This window comes from Phocoena phocoena, chromosome 10 (assembly GCF_963924675.1).
Source record: "Phocoena phocoena chromosome 10, mPhoPho1.1, whole genome shotgun sequence".
NCBI lineage: Eukaryota > Metazoa > Chordata > Mammalia > Artiodactyla > Phocoenidae > Phocoena > Phocoena phocoena.
In genome coordinates, this window is record NC_089228.1 from 37,460,654 (window position 1) to 37,479,623 (window position 18,970).

Genomic DNA, 18,970 nt, shown 5'->3' on the forward strand with positions numbered 1-18,970 from the left:
AAATCTCTGGCATTCCTATATACTAATGATGAAAAATCTGAAAGTGAAATCAAGAAAACACTCCCATTTACCATTGCAACAAAAAGAATAAAATATCTAGGAATAAACCTACCTAAGGATACGAAAGACCTGTATGCAGAAAATTATAAGACACTGATGAAAGAAATTAAAGATGATACAAATAGATGGAGAGATATACCATGTTCTTGGATCGGAAGAATCAACATTGTGAAAATGACTCTACTACCCAAAGCAATCTACAGATTCAATGCAATCCCTATCAAACTACCACTGGCATTTTTCACAGAACTAGAACAAAAAATTTCACAATTTGTATGGAAACACAAAAGACCCCGAATAGCCAAAGCCATCTTGAGAACGAAAAAAGGAGCTGGAGGAATCAGGCTCCCTGACTTCAGACTATATTACAAAGCAACAGTAATCAAGACAGTATGGTACTGGCACAAAAACAGAAAGATAGATCAGTGGAACAGGATAGAAAGCCCAGAGATAAACCCATGCACATATGGACACCTTATCTTTGATAAAGGAGGCAGGAATGTACAGTGGAGAAAGGACAGCCTCTTCAATAAATGGTGCTGGGAAAACTGGACAGGTACATGTAAAAGTATGAGATTAGAACACTCCCTAACACCATACACAAAAATAAGCTCAAAATGGATTAAAGACCTAAATGTAAGGCCAGAAACTATCAAACTCTTAGAGGAAAACATAGGAAGAACATTCTATGACATAAATCACAGCAAGATCCTTTCTGACCCACCTCCTAGAGTAATGGAAATAAAAACAAAAATAAACAAATGGGACCTAATGAAACTTCAAAGCTTTTGCACAGCAAAGGAAACCATAACCAAGACCAAAAGACAACCCTCAGAATGGGAGAAAACATTTGCAAATGAAGCAACTAACAAAGGATTAATCTCCAAAATTTACAAGCAGCTCATGCAGCTCAATAACAAAAAAACAAACAACCCAATCCAAAAATGGGCAGAAGACCTAAATAGACATTTCTCCAAAGAAGATATACAGACTGCCAACAAACACATGAAAGAATGCTTAACGTGATTAGTCATTAGAGAAATGCAAATCAAAACTACAATGAGATATCATCTCACACCAGTCAGAATGGCCATCATCAAAAAATCTAGAAACAATAAATGCTGGAGAGGGTGTGGAGAAAAGGGGACACTCTTGCACTGCTGGTGGGAATGTGAATTGGTTCAGCCACTATGGAGAACAATATGGAGGTTCCTTAAAAAACTACAAATAGAATTACCATATGACCCAGCAATCCCACTACTGGGCATATACCCTGAGAAAACCAAAATTCAAAAAGAGTCATATACCAAAATGTTCATTGCAGCTCTATTTATAATAGCCCGGAGATGGAAACAACCTAAGCGCCCATCATCGGATGAATGGATAAAGAAGATGTGGCACATATACACAATGGAATATTACTCAGCCTTAAAAAGAAATGAAATTGAGCTATATGTAATGAGATGGATAGACCTAGAGTCTGTCATACAGAGTGAAGTAAGCCAGAAAGAAAAAGACAAATACCGTATGCTAACACATATATATGGAATTTAAGGGAAAAAAAAATGTCATGAAGAACCTAGGGGTAAGACAGGAATAAAGATGCAGACCTACTGGAGAACGGACTTGAGGATATGGGGAGGGGGAAGGGTGAGTTTTGACAGGGTGAGAGAGAGTCATGGACATATACACACTAACAAACGTAGTAAGGTAGATAGCTGGGGGGAAGCAGCCGCAAGGCACAGGGATATTAGCTCGGTGCTTTGTGACAGCCTGGAGGGGTGGGATGGGGAGAGTGGGAGGGAGGGAGACGCAAGAGGGAAGACATATGGGAACATATGTATATGTATAGCTGATTCACTTTGTTATAAAGCAGAAACTAACACACCATTGTAAAGCAATTATACCCCAATAAAGATGTTTAAAAAAAAAAAAAAAAAACAAATTGAGGGACATTTTACAAAACAACTGGCCTGGGCATTTCAACAAAGTCAATGCCTTGAAAAGAAAAAAGAACACCAAGGCTGGAGAACTGTTCTAAATTAAAAGAGATTATGACATGACAATGATAAAATGTAATATTTAATTCTTGATTGGATCCTGGACCACACACTCCCGACCCCCAAAAAACCAACCAAACGAAAACAGCTAGAAAGGACATTCATGGGACAATTAGGGAGACATCTGAATATGGACTATATATTTTATAGTACTATTATATCAATGTTACATTTCCTGAGTGTAATAATTATACTGTGATTATGTTAGAGAATGTACTTTTTCTTAAGATGTATATACTAAAATATGGAGCAGTTCCAGGGTTCCAGTATCCCCAACCTATTATCTTTTGTATTCCCAGACATTAGAGTATAGAATGCTTTAATGCAGTGATTATTCTGGGTTATATCAGTATTTCCTCCTTTTTTTCTTTCACTCTTCAAATATGTGTCTAAAATTCCCTATGTTAGATTCTATTTCATAAAGTGACTCATAAGTTTCTCTTTTCCTGACTAAACCCTAACTTACCAGAAGGATACTCTGATGCTAACTCAACCTCTGGTCAAAAACATAATTTCTAGTACCAAAAGCTACATAGTTAGACAGTATCTTAAATTTTATATTTTAAAATGATGAATTTTAAAATAAAAAATCACAATCTAATAATAATACCTATTACTTTTAAAAATAAGACATAACAGTAAAGAATTTTTTAAAATCACCCAAAATCTGAACATGCAAAAACAATAAATGTTAACATTTTGATATATTTACAATTCGCCTCTCTATTCAGAAATTGCTTATGTTTCACAAATTTGTGACCAAACTACATACCCGTTTTCTACACTGTCCTTTTAACCTTAGTTTTTTCAATTTCTATTTGCAGAACGAAAAGATTTTAAAAGTCTCCCTCACTTTCACATACAGAAACAAAATGACAGATTTATCACTAACTCCTAACCTCTCATCAAGGACTATTCTCAAAATAGTACATCATTTTTAAAAAACATGCTGCATGCATAATTGTTTTATAAAATTTATAACAAATTACCTTTCCAGTATACAGGAAAAGAGGTTAAAGTTGTCAGTATTTTAAGATAAAATTATGTCCTCAGAATTATATATGATAAAACAGGTATATTTTTTGCAGGAAAACATGCCAATAATATATTTTATACTATGAACCAAAAAGAAAACAGCCTTCCTCTGTAACCAATAAAAATTATAAATAAATTTAGTAAAGCCAACTACTCACCCCCTATTACTGACAATTGCTTTTTTCAAATGAATGTAATTTGCAGGAAAGATCCCCTGTAAAAGAGAAAAGGTTTTCCATTAGAAAAAGTAATTTGTGATTAACATCTCATATAGACTAAAATAGCAGCCAGATTTCAGCATGGAACTACTCTATCAACAACACAGTACATCTTTTAATGTAGCAACCACTTTACATATTAAGAATACAAAGTTGCACAAACTATATTCAACAGGAATTTCACTGTCATTTGCAATCAGAGACTATCCTCAGGGAAAAAACAACTGTGATGTTAAGCAACCACCAAAAATCAATTTTCTTTAAGTTTTAGAAATATTCATCAAATCACTCTTAGGATATAGACTTAACGTACAGAGCTTGACATGTATCTACAAAACGACATCATCATCTAACAAACAATTTACAGATTATCCAGCTCTGAGCTAGAGAAAGAATCCTCACATTCTGGGTAACATTTGTATTCACAAGAATAAATCAATCTGGGAGCTTTTATAAATATTTCTTCTTTTACTCTTTCCAAACGGCTTCCACTTTGGTATCTGCCATAATTTGATTTCAGTTCCTAAGGGATAAAAAATGTATTGTTTTAGAAAACAAATAAGTTTTCCAATCAATGTTTCACTCTTTTTCCTGGTGTATAAAACTCCCTTGAAATAAAACACAGATGGCCTATTTTTTATTTTTCTATTTCTTTTTTTTTTGTGTGTGTTAGTTTCTACTTTATAACAAAGTGAATCACTTATACATATACATACGTTCCCATATCTCCTCCCTCTTGCATCTCCCTCCCTCCCATCCTCCCTATCCCACCCCTCCAGGTGGTCACAAAGCACCAAGCTGATCTCCCTGTGCTATGCGGCTGCCTCCCACTAGCTATCTATCTTACGCTTGGTAGTGTATATATGTCCATGCCACTCTCTCACCTCGTCACAGCTTACCCTTCCCCCTCCCCATAGCCTCAAGTCCATTCTCTAGTAGGTCTGTGTCTTTATTCCTGTCTTACCCCTAGGTTCTTCATGACATTTTTTTTTCTTAAATTCCATATATATGTGTTAGCATAGGGTACCTGTCTCTCATTCTGACTTACTTCAGTCTGTATGACAGACTCCAGGTCCATCCACCTCATTACAAATAGCTCAATTTCATTTCTTTTTATGGCTGAGTAATATTCCATTGTATATATGTGCCACATCTTCTTTATCCATTCATCCGATGATGGACACTTAGGTTGTTTCCATCTCCGGGCTATTGTAAATAGAGCCACAATGAAAATTTTGGTACATGACTCTTTTTGAATTATGGTTTTCTCAGGGTATATACCCAGTAGTGGGATTGCTGGGTCATACGGTAGTTCTATTTTTAGTTTTTTAAGGAACCTCCATACTGTTCTCCATAGTGGCTGTACCAATTCACATTCCCACCAGCAGTGCAAGAGTGTTCCCTTTTCTACATACACTCTCCAGCATTTATTGTTTCTAGATTTTTTGATGATGGCCATTCTGACTGGTGTGAGATGATATCTCATTGTAGTTTTGATTTGCATTTCTCTAATGACTAATCACGTTAAGCATTCTTTCATGTGTTTGTTGGCAGTCTGTATATCTTCTTCGGAGAAATGTCTATTTAGGTCTTCTGCCCATTTTTGGATTGGGTTGTTTGTTGTTTTGTTATTGAGCTGAATGAGCTGCTTATAAATTTTGGAGATTAATCCTTTGTCCATTGATTCATTCGCAAACATTTTCTCCCATTCTGAGGGCTGTCCTTTGGTCTTCTTTATGGTTTCCTTTGCTGTGCAAAAGCTTTGAAGTTTCATTAGGTCCCATTTGTTTACTTCTGTTTTTATTTCGATTTCTCTAGGACGTGGGTCAAAAAGGATCTTGCTGTGATTTATGTCATAGAGTGTTCTGCCTATGTTTTCCTCTAAGAGTTTGACAGTTTCTGGCCTTACATTTAGGTCTTTAATCCATTCTGAGCTTATTTTTGTGTATGGTGTTACGGAGTGATCTAATCTCATACTTTTACATGTAGCTGTCCAGTTTACCCAGCACCACTTATTGAAGAGGCTGTCCTTTCTCCACTGTACATTCCTACCTCCTTTATCAAAGATAAGGTGACCATATGTGCATGGGTTTATCTCTGGGCTTTCTATCCTGTTCCATTGATCTATATTTCTGTTTTTGTGCCAGTTCCATACTGTCATGATTACTGTAGCTTTGTAGTACAGTCTGAAGTCAGGGAGTCTGATTCCTCCAGCTCCGTTTTTCTTTCTCAAGATGGCCTTGGCTATTCGGGGTCTTTTGTGTTTACATACAAATTGTGAAATTTTTTGTTCTAGTTCTGTGAAAAATGCCAGTGGTAGTTTGATAGGGATTGCATTGAATCTGTAGATTGCTTTGGGTAGTAGAATCATTTTCACAATGTTGATTCTTCCAATCCAAGAACATGGTATATCTCTCCATCTGTTTGTATCATCTTTAATTTCTTTCATCAGTGTCTTATAATTTTCTGCATACAGGTCTTTTGTCTCCTTAGGTAGGTTTATTCCAAGATATTTTATTCTTTTTGTTGAAATGGTAAATGGGAGTGTTTTCTTAATTTCACATTCAGATTTTTCATCATTAGTGTATAAGAATGCTAGAGATTTCTATGCATTAATTTTGTATCCTGCTACTTTACCAAATTCATTGATTAGCTCTAGTAATTTTCTGGTTGCATCTTTAGGATTCTCTATGTATAGTATCATGTCATCTGCAAACAGTGACAGCTTTACTTCTTCTTTTCTGGTTTGGATTCCTTTTATTTCCTTTTCTTCTCTGATTGCTGTGGCTAAAACTTCCAAAACTATGTTGAATAAGAGTGGTGAGAGTGGGCAACCTTGTCTTGTTCCTGATCTTAGTGGAAATGGTTTCAGTTTTTCACCATTAAGGACGATGGTGGCTGTGGGTTTGTCATATATGGCCTTTATTATGTTGAGGAAAGTTCCCTCTATGCCTACTTTCTGCAGGGTTTTTATCATAAATGGGTGTTGAATTTTCTCGAAAGCTTTTTCTGCATCTGTTGAGATGATCATATGGTTTATCTCCTTCAATTTGTTAATATGGTGTATCACGTTGATTGATTTGCATATACTGAAGAATCCTTGCATTCCTGTAATAAACCCCACTTGCTCATGGTGTATGATCCGTTTAATGTGCTGTTGGATTCTGTTTGCTAGTATTTTGTTGAGGATTTTTGCATCTATGTTCAACAGTGACATTGGCCTGTAGCTTTCTTTCTTTCTGACATTCTTGTCTGATTTGGTATCAGGGTGATGGTGGCCGCGTAGAACGAGTTTGGGAGTGTTCCTCCCTCTGCTATATTTTGGAAGAGTTTGAGAACGATAGGTGTTAGCTCTTCTCTAAATGTTTGATAGAATTCGCCTGTGAAGCCATCTGGTCCTGGGCTTTTGTTTGTTGGAAGATTTTTAATCACAGTTTCAATTTCAGTGCTTGTGATTGGTCTGTTCATATTTTTTTATTTCTTCCTGGTTCAGTCTTGGCAGGTTGTGCATTTCTAAGAATTTTTCCATTTCTTCCAGGTTGTCCATTTTATTGGCATAGAGTTGACTGTAGTAATCTCTCATGATCTTCTGTATTTCTGCAGTGTCAGTTGTTACTTCTCCTTTTTCATTTCTAATTCTATTGATTTGAGTCTTCTCCCTTTTTTTCTTGATGAGTCTGACTAATGGTTTATCAATTTTGCTTATCTTCTCAAAGAACCAGCTTTTAGTTTTATTGATCTTTGTTATCATTTCCTTCATTTCTTTTTCATTTATTTCTGATCTGATTTTTATGATTTCTTTCCTTCTGCTAACTTTGGGGTTCTTTTGTTCTTCTTTCTCTAATTGCTTTAGGTGCAAGGTTAGGTTGTTTATTCGAGATGTTTCCTGTTTCTTAAGGAAGGATTGTATGCTATAAACTTCCCTCTTAGAACTGCTTTTGCTGCATCCCATAGGTTTTGGGTCGTTGTGTCTCCATTGTCATTTGTTTCTAGGTATTTTTTTATTTCCTCTTCGATTTCTTCAGTGATCACTTTGTTATTAAGTACTGTATTGCTTAGCTTCCAAGTGTTTGTAATTTTTACAGATCTTTTCCTGTAATTGATATCTAGTCTCATGGTGTTGTGGTCGGAAAAGATACCTGATATAATATCAATTTTCTTAAATTTACCACAGCTTGATTTGTGACCCAAGATATGATCTATCCTGGAGAATGTTCCATGAGCACTTGAGAAAAATTTGTATTCTGTTGGTTTTGGATGGAATGTCCTATAAATATCAATTAAGTCCATCTTGTTTAATGTATCATTTAAAGCTTGTGTTTCCTTATTTATTTTCATTTTGGATGATCTGTCCATTGGTGAAAGTGGGGTGTTAAAGTCCCCTACTATGAATGTGCTACTGTCGATTTCCCCTTTTATGGCTGTTAGTATTTGCCTTATGTATTGAGGTGCTCCTATGCTGGGTGCATAAATATTTACAATTGTTATATCTTCTTCTTGGATCGATCCCTTGATCATTATGTAGTGTCCTTCTTTGTCCCTTTTAATAGTCCTTATTTTAAAGTCTATTTTGTCTGATATGAGAATTGCTACTCCAGCTTTCTTTTGGTTTCCATTTGCATGGAGTATCTTTTGCCATCCCCTTACTTTCAGTCTGTACGCGTCTCTAGGTCTGAAGTGGGTCTCTTGTAGACAGCATATATATGGGTCTTGTTTTTGTATCCATTCAGCCAATCTGTGTCTTTTGGTGGGAGCATTTAGTCCGTTTACATTTAAGGTAATTATCGATATGTATGTTCCTATTCCCATTTTCTTAATTGTTTTGGGTTCGTTATTGTAGGTCTTTTCCTTCTCTTGTGTTTCTTGCCTAGAGAAGTTCCCTTAGCATTTGTTGTAAAGCTGATTTGGTGGTGCTGAACTCTCTCAGCTTTTGCTTGTCCATAAAGGTTTTAATTTCTCCATCAAATCTGAATGAGATCATTGCTGGGTAGAGTAATCTTGGTTGCAGGTTTTTCTCCTTCATCACTTTAAATATGTCCTGCCACTCCCTTCTGGCCTGCAGAGTTTCTGCTGAAAGATGAGCTGTTAACCTTATGGGGATTCCCTTGTGTGTTATTTATTGTTTTTCCCTTGCTGCTTTTAATATGTTTTCTTTGTATTTAATTTTTGACAGTTTGATTAATATGTGTCGGCATATTTCTCTTTGGATTTATCCTGTACGGGACTCTCTGTGCTTCCTGGACTTGATTAACTATTTCCTTTTCCATATTAGGGGAGTTTTCAACTATAATCTCTTCAAATATTTTCTCAGTCCCTTTCTTTTTCTCTTCTTCTGGAACCCCTATAATTCGAATGTTGGTGCATTTAATGTTGTCCCAGAGGTCTCTAAGACTGTCCCCAGTTCTTTTCATTCTTTTTTCTTTATTCTGCTCTGCAGTAGTTATTTCCACTATTTTATCTTCTAGGTCACTTATCCGTTCTTCTGCCTCAGTTATTCTGCTATTGATCCCATCTAGAGTATTTTTAATTTCATTTATTGTGTTGTTCATCATTGCTTGTTTCATCTTTAGTTCTTCTAGGTCCTTGTTAAATGTTTCTTGCATTTTGTCTATTCTATTTCTAAGATTTTGGATCATCTTTATTATCATTATTCCGAATTCTTTTTCAGGTAGACTGCCTACTTCCTCTTCATTTGTTAGGTCTGGTGGGTTTTTATCTTGCTCCTTCATCTGCTGTGTGTTTTTCTGTCTTCTCATTTTGCCTATCTTACTGTGTTTGGGGTCTCCTTTTTGCAGACTGCAGGTTCGTAGTTCCCATTGTTTTTGGTGTCTGTCCCCAGTGGCTAAAGTTGGTTCAGTGGATTGTGTAGGCTTCCTGGTGGAGGGGACTAATGCCTGTCTTCTGGTGGATAAGGCTGGATCTTGTCTTTCTGGTGGGCAGGTCCACATCTGGTGATGTGTTTTGGGGTGTCTGTGGACTTACTATGATCTTAGGCAGCCTCTCTGCTAATGGGTGGGGTTGTGTTCCTGTCTTGCTAGTTGTTTGGCGTAGGGTGTCCAGCACTGTAGCTTGCTGGTCGGTGAGTGAAGCTGGGTGCTGGTGTTGAGATGGAGATCTCTGGGAGATTTTCGCCATTTGATCTTATGTGGAGCTGGGAGGTCTCTTGTGGACCAGTGTCCTGAAGTTGGCTCTCCCACCTCAGAGGCACAGCACTGACTCCTCGCTGCAGCATCAAGAGCCCTTCATCCACACGGCTCAGAATAAAAGGGAGAAAAAGAAGAAAGAAAAAAAGAAAGAAAGAAAGAAAGGAGGGAGGGAAGGAGGGAGGGAGGAAAGAAAGAGGGAAGGAAGAAAGAAGATAAAATAAAATAAAGTAAGATAAAATAAAGTTATTAAAATAAAAAATAATTATTAAGAAAAAAAAATTTTTAAAGAAAAAAAATGGACAGAACCCTAGGACAATGGTGGAAGCAAAGCTATACAGACAAAATCTCACACAGAAGCATACACATACACACTCACAAAAAGAGGAAAAGGGGAAAAAATCATAAATCTTGCTCTCAAAGTCCACCTCCTCAATTTGGGATGATTCATTGTCTATTCATGTATTCCGCAGATGCAGGGTACATCAACTTGATTGTGGAGCTTTAATCTGCTGCTTCTGAGGCTGCTAGGAGAGATTTCCCTTTCTCTTCTTTGTTCTCACAGCTCCCGGGGCTCAGCTTTGGATTTGGCCCCACCTTTGCATGTAGGTCGCCGGAGGGTGTCTGTTCTTCGCTCAGACAGGACGGGGTTACGGGAGCAGGTGCTTCGGGGACTCTGGCTCACTCAGGCCAGGGGTGGCGGGGGGGAGGAGGGAGGGGTACGGAGTGCGGGACGATCCTGCGGCTGCAAAGGCCGGCGTGACGTTGCACCAGCCTGAGGCACGCCGTGCATTCTCCTGGGGAAGTTGTCCCTGGATCCCGGGACCCTGGCAGTGGCGGGCTGCACAGGCTCCCCGGAAGAGGCGTGTGGCTAGTGACCTGTGCTCGCACACAGGCTTCTTAGTGGTGGCAGCAGCAGCCTTAGCGTCTCATGCCTGTCTCTGGGGTCCGCACTTTTAGCCACGGCTCGCACCCGTCTCTGGAGCTCCTTTAAGCAGCGCTCTTAATCCCCTCTCCTCGCGCACCAGGAAACAAAATGGGAAGAAAAAGTCTCTTGCCTCTTCGGCAGGTACAGACTTTTCCCCATACTCCCTACTCCCTCCCGGCTAGCCGTGGTGCACTAACCCCTGCAGGCTGTATTCACGCCGCCAACCCCAGTCCTCTCCCTGCGCTCCGACCGAAGCCCGAGCCTCAGCTCTCAGACCCGCCCGCCCCGGCGGGTGAGCAGAAGATGGCGTATTTTTTAAATACTCTTTGGCCCACACCACTATCAGTAATAAACTCAATCTATACCACACAAACCCATCAGCAGCTGGACTACAGTAATGCATTTTACAGTTTTCAGTGTACAGATCTTTCACCTCCTTGGTTAAACTTATTCCCAAGTATTTGATTATTCTGATGCTACTGTGAATGGGATTGTTTCCTTTATTTCTTTTTCAGATATTTCATTGATAGTGCATAAAAACACAACTAAATTCTCTGTGTTCATTTTATATCCTGCAATTTTACTGAATGTATTGATTAGTTCTGTTTCTTGGGGGAATCTTTAGGATTTTCTATATATCATATCATATGCAAACAAATAAAATTTTACTTCTTTACTCATTTTGATGCCTTTTATTTCCTTTTCTTACCTGACTGCTCTAGCTAGGACTTCCAGTACTATGTTTAATAGGCGTGGTGAGAGTGGGCACCCTTGTCTTGTTCCTCATCTTAGAGGAAAAGTTTTCAACTTTCACCACTGAGTATGACATTAGCTGTGGGCTTATCACATATGGCCTTTATTAGATTGAGATGTGTTCCTTCTAAACCCAATTTGTTTTCAGTTTTATTCATTTAAGGATGTATTTTGTCAAAAAACTTTGCATATATTGAGATGATCATATGATTTTTATGTTTCATTCTATTGATGCAGTATAGCACATTCACTGATTTGTGAATGTTGAAACATCCTTGCATCCCTTGCATTAATCCCACTTAATCATGGTGTATGACCCTTTTCATATGCTATTAAAACTGCTAATATTTTGTTGAGAGTTTTTGCATCTATATTCATCAGGAGTAATGACACGTATTTTTCTTTTCCTACACTGTCCTTATGTGGCTTTGGTATCAGAGTAATGCTAGCCTCATGAAATGAATCTGAAAGTGTTCCCTCCTCTTCAATTTTTGGAATAGTTTGAGAAGGACTGGTGTTAATTCTTCTTTAAAGTTTAGTAGAATTCACCAGTGAAGTCATCTGGCCCTGAACTTTTCTTCATTGGGAGGTTTTTTATTACTGATTCAATCTCCTTACTGATTATTGGACTATTCAGATGTTCTATTTCCTCGTGATTCATTCTGGATAGGTTGTAAGTTTCTAGGAATTTATCCATTTCTTCTAGATGGTCCAATTTGTTAGCATACAATTGTCATAGTAGTCTCTTATAATCCTCTGTATTTCTGTGGTATCATTTTCAATGTCTCTTCTTTCATTTCTCATTTTGAGTCTTTTTTTTCCTCAGTCAATTTTGTTTATCTTTTAAAAGAACCAGCTCTTAGTTACATTAACCTTTTCTCTTGTTTTTTGGTCTCTTTTTCATTTATTTTCACCCTGATCTTTGTTATTTCCTTGATTCTGCTAAATTTGGGCATAGTTTCTTCTTCTTTCTTCTAGTTTCTTCAGATGTAAAGTAAGGTTGTTTATTTAACATCTTTTTTTTTTTTTTCTTACTGTAGGCATTTATCACTATAAACTTCCCTCTTCAAACTGCTTTTGCAGTATCCCACAGGTTTTGGCATACTGTGTTTCTGTTTTCACTTGTGTCGAGATTTCTTTTTAATCTCTCCTCTGGTCCACTGGTTGTTCAGAATGTGTTAATTTTCATATATTTGTGAATTTTCCAGTTTTCTTGCTGTTACTGATTTCTAGTTTCATACCACTGTGGTCAGAAAAGATACATGGTATGATTTCAATCTTCTCAAATTTGCTAAAGCCTTGTTATATGACCTATTCTAAAGAATGTTCCATTTACAATTGAGAAGAACATGTACTCTGCTGCTGATGGATTGAATATTCTATATATGTCTCTTAGTTATATTTGGTCTAAAATATAGTTCAAGTCCAACATTTCCTTGTTGATTTTCTGTCTGGATGATCTATCCAGTGCTGAAAATGGGGTGCTCAAGGCTCCTATTATTATTGTATTGTTATCTATTTCTCCCTTCAAATCTATTAGTATTTGCTTACTATATTTAGGGGCTCCATTTTGGGTGAACATATATTTAAGACTGTTATAACTTCTTGATAAATTGACCCCTTTATCATTATGTAATGACTTTCTTTGTCTCTAGTTAATTTTTGGCTTAAAGTCTATTTATCTGATATAAGTATAGCTCCCTGGGCTCTCTATTAGTTTCCCCTTGCATGAAATAACTTTTTCCATACCTAAACTTTCAAGCTACATGTGTCCTTAAAGCTGAAGTAAGTCTCTTGTAGGCAGCATGTAGCTGGGTCCTGTTTTTTTTTTAATACATCAATCCATTTACATTTAGAGTAATTACTGATAGGTAAAGACTTACTAATGCCATCTTATTAATTGTTTCTGGCTGTTTTATGGTTCCCTTATTCCTTTCTTCCTTTCTTGCTGCCTTCCTTTGTGAATTGATGATTCTTCCACTGTGGTATGCTTTGATTCCCATAACTTTATCTTTTGTGAATCTACTGTAGATTTTTGCTTTGTGGTTACCATGGACATCAAGGCCACCAGTAATGTATTTTATATATTGGCTCATAATAAACTATAACCTATGCCAACAGAGAAATCTAATATGTGAAAATATGGGATTGAAAATAGGATAAAACACACAACCACATATAACCAAACCTAAATGATGACAACTGGTTATCCGTAAGGGAAGAATTAATAGTAAAAAGTTTAAAACACACAGAATTAGCATATACTTCTAAGAAGATGGAAGAAGACATATTTTTCACTATTCCTCCTGCTAAGTACAATGTAAAACTCTGGATATTATATATATATATATATATATATATATATATATATATATATATATATATATAACATGCATATGGATACACAAAATATACATAAAAATACACATCATATATCATATATATAACATGTGTGTCATATATATATATATATATATATGGACATAAAAGTATTTTTGAAAACTGGAAGACTCTGAAAGGTGAAGAGAAGAAGGCAAACCAACTGGGGTTGAGATGCAAGAAATAGTACAGTGGTGAACTCTCTAGATTTTCTTTTACCTTATGTATCCACTACTTGAAGCTAAAAAAGCTGGAGACCTGGAAACACCAAAAGGCACAAACAGAAAAAGACCCTAAAAAACCCTGTTCTTTCTAGTTTAAGAACCAGGAAAGGATCCACTTATCAAAACAAAAAACTTTTCAATAATAACCACTATATTGCTTCCAAATACCACCCAAAAAAAGCAATGGCCCAACTCCCACCCACACAAGCAAGGTCAATTGGAGGGACTGAACTTTGACCCTCATCAGGCTGTAATGAGGCACCCAAACTGGTACAGTATCAGAGAAAACCAAGTTGAGAGCCAAGACCTTCTATGCCAGTAGGCAATAATAAGCCACCAGCACTCTGGCAGTGGAGACTACTGTTCAGGGGGCACCTGAACTTCCACCCCTAATAAGTATTAATGAGATTCCCTACATCACCCTGCTGTGCTGGTATAAGAAGAGGCCAAGGGGAGAGCTGAAACTTTCACCATCACTCAGAAATAACAAGACCATCACACAGAAATAACAAGACCACCACCCTCCTCCTGGTGTCATTGAAGGCCACATGGGGAGCAGTAAGGAAGTACTACAATGCCTTCCAACCAGTGAATCATCAGTGGAACACTAGTAGGAAGCTGGAATTCCCACACAAGGAAAAACAAGGAGCCTTCACCCTTTGGTGTCAATAGAGGCTGAGTGGGAAACATGGGATTCAAACCCCCTTGGCAGTAATGAGGTAAAACCCCTCTTCCCTCTGCAGAAGCACTGTCACAAAAAGCCAGGTAAAATTGAAGGTTTAAATAAAATACAGAGTCTCATAATACCCAAAGGTCCAGGCTTCAGTTGAAAATCACTCATCATACCAAGAACCAGGAATCAAAGGGCATCAAAGGGACATGGATCCTACTAACTACTTCATGGACTCCATCAGGAAGCCTGTCCATGAGCCAATGGAGATGCCTCACACCTGCAGATCTTCCCAACTGGCCCATGAGCATCCCCAATGCTCTGCACACTCCATCACACTCCCTAACTCTGTGGCCAGTTCCCTGTGCACACCACCAAGGGTGGTAATGAGTGCAAGCCTTTGTACATGGCTACTAAGCACATGCAGAAAGCCATTCAATTCTGCAGAATTGGGAGAAAGCACATAAACTTAAGCATGCAGCACCACCCTAGGTGAAGCAAACAAGAGACTGGCAGCAACCAGCCTAACTTTGCAGGATTGAGAAAAAGCATACAATCTTAGAAATTCCACCCCAAAAAAGAGAACAAGAAGTGTGGAGTAGGTGCATACATAGCAAAGGTCTAAGAAAGCCTCAGAATAACCAGCAGGGCTGACAGAAGATACTTCTCTACCGAAGACAGTCAGTAAAAACGGAGGAGGTGACTGCTTCTTCAAATGGAAAGACAGCAAAGCAAGACTACAAGGAACATGAAAAATAAAGCAAACATGATACGATAAAAAGGGGACACAACAACTTTCCAGTAACCAACTCCAAAGAAATGAATCTGTGATGTGTCCAATAAAAAAAGTCAAAATAGTTGTTTTAAGAAAGCTCAACAAGGGAGGGAGACGCAAGAGGGAAGAGATATGGGAACATATGTATATGTAAAACTGATTCACTTTGTTATAAAGCAGAAACTAACACACCATTGTAAAGCAACTCTACTCCAATACAGATGTTAAAAAAAAAAAAAAAAAGAAAGCTCAACAAACTACAAGAAAACACAGAAAGATCATTCAATGAAATCAAGGAAACAATACACAAATAAGAAGTTTAAAAGATGTACAGAAATCATAAAAAAGAACCAAATAAAAATTCTGGAACTGAAGATTACAATGAATTTAATGAAAACTGCAACAGAGAATGTCAAGAGCAGACTTGATCAAAAAGAAGAAAAACTTAGTGAGACTGAACACAGGAACCTTGAGGTCATCCAGTCAGAAGAGAACAAAAGAAAAAAATTTTAAAGAGCAAAAAAAGTCCATATGAATTACAGAATACCATAAGGGGAAAGAGTCTATGTAGTATTGCAGTTCCAGAAAGATAACGGAGGGAGAAGGGTTAGAGGACTTATTTAAAGAAATAAGGGCTGAGAACTTCCCAAATCTTGGGAGATTTGGACATCCAAGTTCATGAAGCTAGGTCTCCAACAACATTCAACCCAAAAAGGTCAATTCCAAGACACATTATAATAAAACTGACTCAAATCCAAGACAAAGAGAATTTCAAAAGCAGCAAGAGAAAAAAAGGTTTGTAACTTATCAGGTAAACCCAATAAGGCTATCAGTAGTACTCAGCAGATATGCCAGGCAAGGAAACAGTGGAATAATACATTCAAAGTACTGAAAGCAAAAAATTGCCAACTAAAAATACTGGCAAAGATGTCTTTCAAGATTGGAGAAATGACTTTCCAAGACAAAAACTGAAAGAGTTCATCACCACTAAACCTGCCTTATAAGAAATGATGAAAGGAATTCTTCATCTGAAATGAAAGGACATAATTAGTAACACCAAAGCATGTGAAAATACAAAACACAGTGATAAAGATAAATATATAGTTAAATTCAGAATACTCTAATACTGTAATATGGCAACACATTAATCAATTAACTAGGGGGCTTCCCTGGTGGCGCAGTGGTTAAGAATCCGCCTATGAATGCAGGGGATATAGGTTAGAGCTCTGGTCCGGGAAGATTCCACATGCCGTGGAGCAACTAAGCCCATGCGCCACAACTACTGAGCCTGCGCTCTAGAGCCTGCGAGCCACAACTACTGAAGCCCCCGTACCTAGAGCCTGTGCTCCACAACAAGAGAAGCCACCACAGTGAGAAGCCTGCGCACCGCAACAAAGAGTAGTCCCCACTCACCGCAACCAGAGAAAAGCCTCTGTGCAGCAACAAAGACCCAATGCAGCCAAAAATAAAATTAAATTAATCAATTTACTATAAAGGTTAAAAGACAAAAGAATTTAAAATAACTATACCTACAACAATTTGTCAATAGATACATAAGAAGATGTAGATTGTGACATAAATATAAAATGTGGAAAAGAGGAATAAAAGGGAAGAGTTTTTATATGAGTTTGACATTAAGATGTTATCAGTGTAATAAAATAGACTGTTGTAAGACATCTTATGTAAACTTCATGGTAACCATAAAGAAAAATCTGCAGTAATACACAAAAGGATGGCATTAGTAAGTGAATTAACTTCACCAATCAAAAGGCATACAGTCACTGAAAGAATTTAAAAATATAACCCACCTATATGCTGCCTACAAGAAATTCAACTCACCATTAAGAATAAACATAGGCTCAAAATGAAGAAATAGAAAATGATATTCCATGCAAATGTAAATCAAAAGAGAGCAGGGGTAGCTATACCTATATCACACAAAATAGACTTCAAGTCAAAAACCAGACAGCATAAAGAATGATTATTTAATGACCAAGGCGTTAATTCATCATGAGAATATAAAAACTGTAAATACATATGCACCAAACAACAGAGCACCTAAATATATTAAATACTAACAGAGCTGAAGGGAGAAATAGACAATATAAAAACAGTAAGGGATTTCAATACACACTTTCAACAACAGATGGACTTTAAAACCAGGAAATCAGTAAGAAATCATCAGACTTAAATTATACTTTAAACCAAATGATCAGAAATACACAGAACATTCTATTCAACAGCAGCATTCGTCTCCTACACACATGGAATATTCTCCAGGAGAGATAACATGTTAGGACACAAAGCAAGCTCAAGTCTTAACAAACTCAAGAAACTGAAATTATATCTTTTCTAACAACAATAATATGAAACTAGAAATAAATTAACAGGAAGAAAACTGGAATATAAACAAATAGGTAGAAATGAAACCACACCATCCTGAAAAACCAATGTATCAAAGCAGGAATCAAAAGAGAAATCAGCCTGTGTCCTCTAAGATGGGCAGATAGCACTTCCCTCAGGGTCCATGCATGAGGAGGGCAACAGACATGTCTATGGCAGGCGTAGCAGTAACTCTTATCATGTGGCCTGTCTCTGGTTGGGTTGTAAATTCAGAAGGCAGGACCAAGACTGTATTCCTCACAGTCACATTGGGACAAAGCAGAAACTAACTGTTTGCATCTGAAACCATCTTACCCAGCAGCCCCCAGGCAGGTTTACCTTAACATCGTTCTTCCTGCTGCCCGTCCTGCTCAGGGCTCCAGAGACGTAGGTCCCAGGGCTTCCACCGATCACCTGCTCCTGGGAGTTTTTTGTAAACCCCACTTACTGCTTTTAAAATTGTGTGACCAGTTCAACCATGTAGGAAACGATCCTGAAGTCCACCACCATGTAATCACTGTTGATGCTGTGATGCTGTATTTTTCTAAAATGCACGTGTGTTTGTGTGTGTTTTTTAAAACAGGTGTCCAACTGTATGTATGGTTTCTATCCAGCTCTTTTCACTTAATGTGAATTTCTGTATCATTAAATATTTTTGAGAATGTGGAAAAAAAGAGAAATCAAAAAATAACTTTACACAAGTAAAAGTGGAAACACAACATATGAAAATTTATGGGATGCATGAAAAGCATTTCTAAGATGAAAGTTTACAGTGATAAATGCCTACATTAAGAAAAAAAGAAAAACCTCAAAAAACAACCTAACTTTATATCTCAAGGAAATAAAAAAAAAAAGAACCAATTAAGCCCAAAGCTAGGAAAAAAGATCAGAGGAGAATAAATGATAATAAAAATAAACATAAAATAAACTTAAAACAACAGAAAAGATCAAAGAAATTAAGACCTAGCTTTTTGAAAAAATTGAAAAACCTTTAACTAGACAAAGAAAAAAAGAAAAGAATCAAATAAATAAAATTGAAAATAAAAGAGGAGACACTACAACTGATACAACAAAAATACAAAGGATTGTAAGAGACTACTATGAACAATCATACATCCACAAACTGGATGACCTAGAAGAAATGGATAAATTCCTAGAAATATACACCCTACCAAGACTGAATCATGAAGACAGAAAAAATCTGAACAAATCAATGACAAATAAGGAGAGTGAATCAGTAATTTAAAACCTCTCAACAAAGAAAAGTCCAGTACCAGATGGTTTTACTGGTGAGTTCTACAAAGATTTAAAGAAGAATTAATACCAATTCTTCTCAGAGTCAT

General features: G+C 37.1%; 1 protein-coding gene across 1 annotated transcript in view; it reads right to left on the reverse strand.

Annotated features, from left to right (window-relative positions):
• The window catches only part of DOCK3 (dedicator of cytokinesis 3), a 377,800-nt gene that overhangs the window by 307,746 nt on the left and 51,084 nt on the right, over window positions 1-18,970 (reverse strand). The window contains exon 4 of the mRNA XM_065885910.1: window positions 3,314-3,369. Within this exon, the coding sequence (XP_065741982.1) occupies window positions 3,314-3,369 (56 nt within the window). The remainder of the gene's footprint in view (window positions 1-3,313; window positions 3,370-18,970) is intronic.